General features: G+C 41.6%; 1 protein-coding gene across 1 annotated transcript; it reads left to right on the top strand.

The window, feature by feature from the left end:
- The first annotated feature begins 13 nt into the window (after positions 1-13).
- Positions 14-4,877, top strand: COX20 (cytochrome c oxidase assembly factor COX20). Its single transcript, XM_028724147.2, has 4 exons — positions 14-147; positions 2,102-2,216; positions 2,947-3,010; positions 4,076-4,877. Exons 1-4 carry the CDS (start codon positions 112-114, stop codon positions 4,209-4,211), a joined length of 351 nt encoding a protein of 116 aa, XP_028579980.2. The 5' UTR covers positions 14-111; the 3' UTR covers positions 4,212-4,877.
- The last annotated feature ends 2,925 nt before the right edge of the window (positions 4,878-7,802 follow it).

Raw genomic sequence — 7,802 nt, 5'->3', positions numbered from 1 at the left:
CGGCCGCCTTCGTCTGCGCGAGAGGCCTCTCTGCGCAACTCAGGCTTTAGGGCTCTGTGGTTTAGCTGCGGCGGTTGGTCGGCCGGGAGGAGCCTGGCAAGCGGGGTTGTTATGGCGGGCGAGGAAAAGGTCGGGGACGCGGAGAAGGTAAATGAGCTGGGAGCGGAGGCAAGGCGCCGCCGGCGAGCTCCGCGGTGGCTGCTTATGGCCTCCCTAGTGTTCGTTGGCTGTGTGGACGGAGGAAGGGGCTGCGGCTTCTCTAACGGGAGCGGCTTCAGTGCCGTCAGAGCAGCGCGCGAACCGCCTCGACGTGACGGGGCTCGCAGGGCTCGTGGAGCCAAGTGTTGCCTCCCCAGCAGCGGACTCCCGCTAGCCGGGTAGCCTTTTTTCTGTTGGCCCTCCCCTTCCAGCAGGTACACGGCCTCTGAGCGTGGAAGCTCTATTCAACCGTCGCGCCTTGTCCCCCAGATAGACCGCTCCTTCCCTAGGGAACCGAGCCTCGCTTCAAACCACTTAATGCCCGATATATTTCTGAGTCCACATAACGCGTGGCACGGACATAAGTGGACCATAATACTCGTTTTGTTTACTCAGGTTCCTTTGTCGCAATCGCTGGCATTTCTTTTCTTTTCAAAAATACTAATCATTTAAAATGGTTTTTAACCCTGCCTTCATCTTCGAGGAAACCAGAGGGGTATACTGAAGACATGACAACCGTAGCTCCAAAGAAATTTTGATCCATTGTTTTATGCCCTGACCCTGAATGTTTGGGCAGACAAGTGGAGGCTTTTCTAGCTGAAATCCAATGCACACTTACAAGGAAGGAAGCCTCATTGCGCTCAGTGGGTTTACTTCTGTGTAGACGTGTATAGGATTGTGCTATAAATGAAACCTTTGCTATTGGAAGAAAATGTTTTCCTTTAGAGCAGATGCATCTATAGACCTGCCAGCTTGCTGCAGCCAGAGTAGAGGAAGGTGGGGAAAAGAATTTTTCCTCCCATTGTAATGGTTCAGACCAATTTTGTGAGCATGTTGGGTGGAGGTGGGCAAAGCAGTCTTTATGGAAGCTTCAGATCCACGACTCTCCCAATACAACCCCAAAATGCCCTGTTTAGACCTGCACTGCTTGTGAGACATCTGCGCTTTCCATTTTCCAAGGGGCCTCAACAGCTTAATGTTGTTTCACCTGGAAACTTCTCTCCAGCTGTACAACAGCGCTCACAGTTTCCTATTGCCCCCCCCAGCGGGCCTTCAACTGGTTGTAGGATTGCAGCATTAACTTCTCCCCCCCCCCCCCCAATGCAGTGGTACCTCTACTTACGTTTGCCTCTGGTTATGTATCCCTTACTAAATGCAGGTAAAATAAAAATGCCAAATTTAGAGCACTCTTGTATTTTTAACAAAATGGTGATGCAAAGTGGAAATTTGTATAGGATTTTCTTCCACTGCATCATATGGTGCTGAGAATTCAATAGAATCAGCATGCGCTCACTCCTGTCAAAACTCCAGGAAAGATAGGAACCACTGCAATGTGGAGCCTTCCAACTCAGAAGGATGGCTCAGTGTCACTGATCAGTGCGTCAAATCCTGAGAAATTCAGCAGGATCAATATGGTCATGCTACACTATCCAAACTCAAGTATCCCAAGGTATGGTCTGAAGGTATATGAGGCCACCATGAAGAGAGGGGGGATATCAATGTAAAAAAATATACAAAAATCAAGCATAGCCGTTTATATACCACTTTGGGAATGATTTTGCCTTCAGGTGGATGGTAGCTGCAAAAGATCAAGGTGATTTGATGCATGCTTTGTCCATTGGTATGAGAATGACAATGAGAATAACAGAATAACTTTTCAACAACTTCACCCCACCCCTTTAAAAAGCTACTGGAGAATAATGTAGTAAGATAAATTAGTTTCAATGGTTGTGTCCTTTTCTAGTCTTTTTGGCCCAGTGGGAAAACTACATGTTTTTTTTCTTTTTGCTCTACATCACTATTAAAGGGACAGGAATCATCTACTGTACTAAATGCAGCACTTCAGAAGGTTCTGTACATAACCAATGCATTGTTTAATGTGATATATTTAATTTCTTTCAAGTCTTTTAAGCTACTGGGAATACTTGACGTCAGAAATGTCCCTTGTGCTCGAGAATCAGTGCTCTATGGCTCATTGGGTGGTCTAACTTTGGGTCTTGGACACTTTTTGGCAACTAGTAAGTAAAAGTAAATCTGCAGATATTTCTTTTTATATGTAATATTTTCTTTGTTTCCATTCTCTCTTTGTTTCCATTCTCTCTTCTGGTAATACTTTGCTCCATGCAGCAATTAATACAGCGCAACAGCTGACATAAAATGTTGCTTGCTTCCTCTCTAAAAACCCTTCCCAGCAAAGGTGTACATACAGCACAATCAGTCTCCAAAACATTGCATACCAATTGTTCTTTAAAGTTCTTGGGGTATTCATAAGCATACCTCAGCAGCTGAGAATAATTAAGAGGGTTCCTTTCTCTTTTTTTTAATAATAGTTTTTATTAGTTTCAATTAAAGGTAAAGGTAAACAATAATAGCCTCATTATAACAATACCGATTTATAAGAGGGTTCCTTTCTTTTGCAGCCAGTAGTTCTAGAATCTAGTCTTTGTCTTGTTCAACAGGCTGCACTTCCTCCTTTATTCACCTTTTGTCAAATTTTATGAGGTTAGTACATATGTCAAATTACCCCAAATTTTCTGTAGTTCATTCTGTTTTATGTGTTGTCTCATTGGTTTGTGCAACCATGGTATCATAAAGATTATGCAAAGCCAACTATATCTTCAGTAATAGTTGGCTAAATACTTCTAAAATACATTTCCTACGTTGTTTTTCTGTTAGTTCCTTTTCTTCTTGTCCAATTGTTATGTTGTCTACATAATTTACAAACGAACAAACTTCTTTTCTGCCTAGGCAGAGTGAGACGATCCTGTGACTTTGGAGTGGGAGGTTTTATCCTGACAACATTAGGATGTTGGTATGTATGTTTCTGAAATTCTCAGACTTGTGTTGAAGATGTGAGCGGATAGGCTTTGGGTGGATTCTTCCTACAACCCTAGGAGCCAACTCCTAGGAACCTATGTCCCTTTGTGCACCCCCTAAAATATTTGAGGGAACCAGGTCCCCTAAAGTTGATGGGCATTGCAATTCAAATGATGCGTGCCATGCCTTATGAATAATTATGCAGCATGGGGCTTACCTGAGCCCACCCAATATTTTACTCAAGTTGGCACCCCTGCCTACAACTCAGCACATGTAATCACACTAGTGTACCAGGCTATTCCTGGAAATATGACGTATTTGCAACTTCTGCACCCTACTCCAGCTGTCCATTGCTTGGGAGGGGTCTTTAAATAATATGGTGGTACAGTATAACAATCCAAATTCACATCCAGTATTTTCACTGATGCAGCCGATATGGCAGACTCCAATGTTGCATAAGTGGACTTGTTTCTGCAATGGAACATTGCCTTCATCTACTTTCTGCAGACTCTACATATCTCCCCCAAGTGCCTTCTCTCCCAAGCAGATTTTGTGGGCATTGTTATTTTATTAAATTTGTATACTGCCCTTCATCCACAGATCTCAGGGTGGTTCACAACAGAAAGTTTTTTAAAAACCCCAAATAATAATGAGCAAAAAGACCAACCACCAATAAATCTCCCTCCCATCAGCACTTTTAAAAGGGTATAAGATGTTCATCAGCCAAAGGCCTGGTTGAAGAGGAATTTGTTTGCCTGTTGTCTAAATGTGCATAATGAAGGTGCATATAGTGGATTGAGAGGACGTGAGGAAAGTGAAGTCCTATTGTGCAGGCAGAAGCCTGTTCCCTTTGTACAAAGCTTTCTTTAACTTTATGTGCACATCTATTCCATATTTTTGTTTGCAGAATACAGTTACTTAAGAAAAAGTTGTGTAAAGCATTTCTCTCTTCTTCAAAGTACAGGCTGGTTCAATACTATACCATCTGAATAAATACTGGGAGTTCTTATTTAAAATAGGATGGGGATCATTCATTATTTGTTGCCTTTTCTTTATTGAGGGTCTATTGTAGATACAATAATGCAAAACTAAGGATTCAGCAACGAATGGTTCAAGACGGGATGAGAAAGAAAATTTTGTATGAAAGCACCCAGTTTGACCCAGAGAAAAAGAAAAGTGAAGAAAGCCGTTCTTGAAACAGCACTTGGTTGTGAACATTTCTAAGCCCAATACGAGCCATGGCTCGTTTGCTGAGCATTAGGAAACAGTTCAGTTGACTGCCCTGAAGCTCCAAATTGTATTTTCATTTATTCTCACTTTCAAATCAAGGGTGAAGCATATGTAATCTGATTTACTTTCCTTGGGGAAGGGGCACTTGATGTTTAACCCAGGATTCTAGAGCAGCACAAGGTAACCGTGATGCTTGTAACTTCTTCAGAATGTCTTAAACTAGTGGTGAGCTGGAAGCAATTTGAGTTTGCAAGGTTGCTCAATAATGTTACAACTAATCTAAAGTTGCATACAAGCATATTTTTCCTCAATAAAATATATCACTTGCATCATGTTCTTTCATTGGAATACTGTTTGCGTTAAATTAAGCTAAAGAAGGGAATCATTCTAGGAAAGTACTCATTACCCTCTTTCTACTCCAGAGAAAAAGTTATGCACTGTGTTCTACACTGAAATCATGTAAATAAAACCTTGTCCTTTTACAAAGCCTTTACCCAATTGTATATATGGTAATTATAATAGCAAGCAATTCTGTTCGGTCTACTGTTTGAGAATAGTGGCTGTTTTCCATACCTTTGACCGCTTACCAGTTTTGTATGCTGCTTATACAATAATAAAAGCATCCTTAATTACATTTGGCCCCTGTATTTCTGTTTAGCATTGCAAGTGCTCTTTGCAATATTGTGTAGAATTAATCAAAATAAATTTAAGAGCTAGGTGGGCGAGTAGGAATATACTTAAGAGCATTGTGCGATGTTTTTACTGTTAACCATTCTTTGTGCTGTAGAGGTCTACTCTTCGGGGGGGGGGGTTTGTAAAAAGTTGTTTGCCTCTGTTGCTTTTGAGAATCCCTGCAGCAAAATTATTTGTATGGATTGTCATCTAGGCCTAGCTTCCAAAGCCCATTATGCTTTAAGAGTTTGTAAATGTATCCTGTTTTAGCAGTTCAACAAGTGATCTGGGTAATTACTTGTATAGGTTGAGTTTCATATTCATTAAGTGAACTTTTAAAAAAGAATAAAGTTCAGTAGAAATGATTGTAAATAAATCCAAGCGATCATTTTATATCCCTTGCTACTGTAATGGTGATGTAGTAAGATGTTGTGGTACTTTGCTCCTGAATGAAAATGCAGAACCAGAAAGATATTTGTTCTGATGGGCTTTCCTAGCTGGATGAATGAGTATCTAGTGCTAACTTACTGCCTAAAGTCGGGCTTACAGAACCCTGTGCCATTGCTAATAAGGCTTGCACAAAACAGTTATACAGATAACAGCATGCATAACAATTGAAAGTGAACTAACCAGAGGCGCTGCGTAGACCTAATGCAGAAGAGCGATCTCTACATTAATGTAGGATGTTTTAATGCAAGCAAAAAGCGCACTCTTTTCCATGGCCCATTTTCGTTTTGTATTTTTATGCTGTGAACTGCCCTGTGATTTTGGGGTGAAGGGTGGTATACAAATTTTATTACCCAATACAATATTCCTGCAAGTGGTAATTATGTTTGGCCCATGGAACCATGAACTACAGTCATACTTTGGTTCTCGAACGTAATCCATTCCAGAAGTCCGTTCGACTTCTGAAACATTTGAAAACCAAGGCGCAGCTTCAGATTGGCTGCAGGAGCCTCCTGTGCAAGCGGAAGCCATGTTGGAAGTTTGGCTTCCGAAAAATGTTCGAAAACCATAACACTAGCAGGCTTTCAGTGTTCAGAAGCCAAAATGTATGAGTACCAACACATTCAAGAACCAATGTACAACACTATTATTTTTTAATTGCTTTTAAAAAAAATTAGTTACTACAGTGACATAATATTGCTGGACTCTTGTGTCATGGCATATTGGCTTAGTGAACCTTGGGGGGGTGGACTTCTAACCGAAGTTACAACTAAGTCATGACTCGGAGTGTGGATTTGAAAGCATGGAGGCATTCATTCTGCACATGGTTTGCTTTTACACTATTTTTCCTAGAATTAGACTCATCTGTGCAAGTTACAATCTTTCCATGTTGGTTAACAGTATTATCTGTATAGAGCCGTGCACTAGTTTCTTCTAGCCAGACACTAAAATCTTAGCATCTTAGGAATGGTGAAAGTAAAAATATTACATGGCAAGAGCCATTTAGACCAGCAGTCCCCAAGTACAGATGCACGTCCAAGTCATTACACTGGCTTAGCTGTATTTTAATGAGGCAGAGGACATGCAATACCTTACCTTAGTGACACTTCTACAAAACTAACTTCTGAAACTTTCTGAAAGCCTTAAAAGGTGACCACTGCACATTTTATATTCCCTGAAAGCACATTAGTGGTGCACTATATGGATGGAACTAACAAGGGTTCAGAAACATTAGTCTGGCAATAAGCTACCAATTCTATGACTGTTCCAAAATGCATACTCTAGACTGGTGATTTTACTTCTAAGTAAATGAGATTCGGATTCCACACTTACTCCCAAACAGATCTAGCTGAAAACCCCAATAAATCTTCCCACATAAACTCAAACCCTATATGCACTCCTGAAGTGGGGGAAACATAGACACTCAAGGCACACACTCCCCACCAGTTTACTCATCAAATTCAACTGGGATTCCAACCCCTTTCCTACCCAACATTTCTATTCAAGTAAACTGAAACTAGTCTAGTGAGCAAACACATTTCAAGTCTTGGTCTCTAAATGAAGACCTAATCCATTCCTGTTGTGAATGAGCAAGCACCACCAACTCCACCCCTTAGACCGCCTATCACAACCAGTTTCTATGTCAGGTAGCATGTTCCCAAGAGGGGGGTGGCAAGCTGCAGCAAAGATGGGAGAAAGCAGGGAGAAACTCAAAAGAAAAAGCTAGAAACGCCAGGCATCACAGCAGCTTGAAGACTATGATCTAGATAATCCTTCCTAGCAATTTACATTTAGCATCAGTTTACTAAACACTTAACATTTTAAACCTGTTCCTTTCATAAGCTTAGTACAAGTACTCTAAAAAGTAGAATCCAGTGATAAAACCTTGAAAAACAACTACACACTCCTGCAGATGCACCATTAGCTCACTTGAAGTGGCGTATTCACTAGAAACTCCAAATATAATATATACTAAATATAATATATACCAAACTAATCCTGCCAAGTGTAGCTGTAAAAGTAGCTATCTAGCCATGACATATATAACCACCTATATTCTCTCTAGAAGGCGCCCACTAATTTGCCATTTTACATCAAATAGTCATTAGCCCTGGCTATGAGCGGGTGGCGCTGTCATCTAAACCAGAGAGCCTAGGGCTTGCCGATCAAAAGATTGGTGGTTCAAATCCCCACAACGGGGTGAGCTCCTGTTGCTCGGTCCCTGCTCCTGCCAACCTAGCAGTTTGAAAGCACGTCATCAAAGTGCAAGTAGATAAATAGGTACCACTCCAGCGGGGAGGTAAACGGGGGTTCCGTGCGCTGCTCTGGTTTGCCAGAAGCGGCTTAGTCATGCTGGCCACATGACCTGGAAGCCGTACGCCGGTTCCCTCAACCAGTAAAGTGAGATGAGCGCCACAACCCCCAAGTCGTCCGCGCCT

The sequence above is a fragment of the Podarcis muralis genome, chromosome 3 (genome assembly GCF_964188315.1).
Source record: "Podarcis muralis chromosome 3, rPodMur119.hap1.1, whole genome shotgun sequence".
Classification (NCBI taxonomy): Eukaryota; Metazoa; Chordata; class Lepidosauria; order Squamata; family Lacertidae; genus Podarcis; species Podarcis muralis.
Note: the sequence above shows the minus strand (reverse complement) of the source record. Positions and strands in the feature narration are given on the sequence as shown.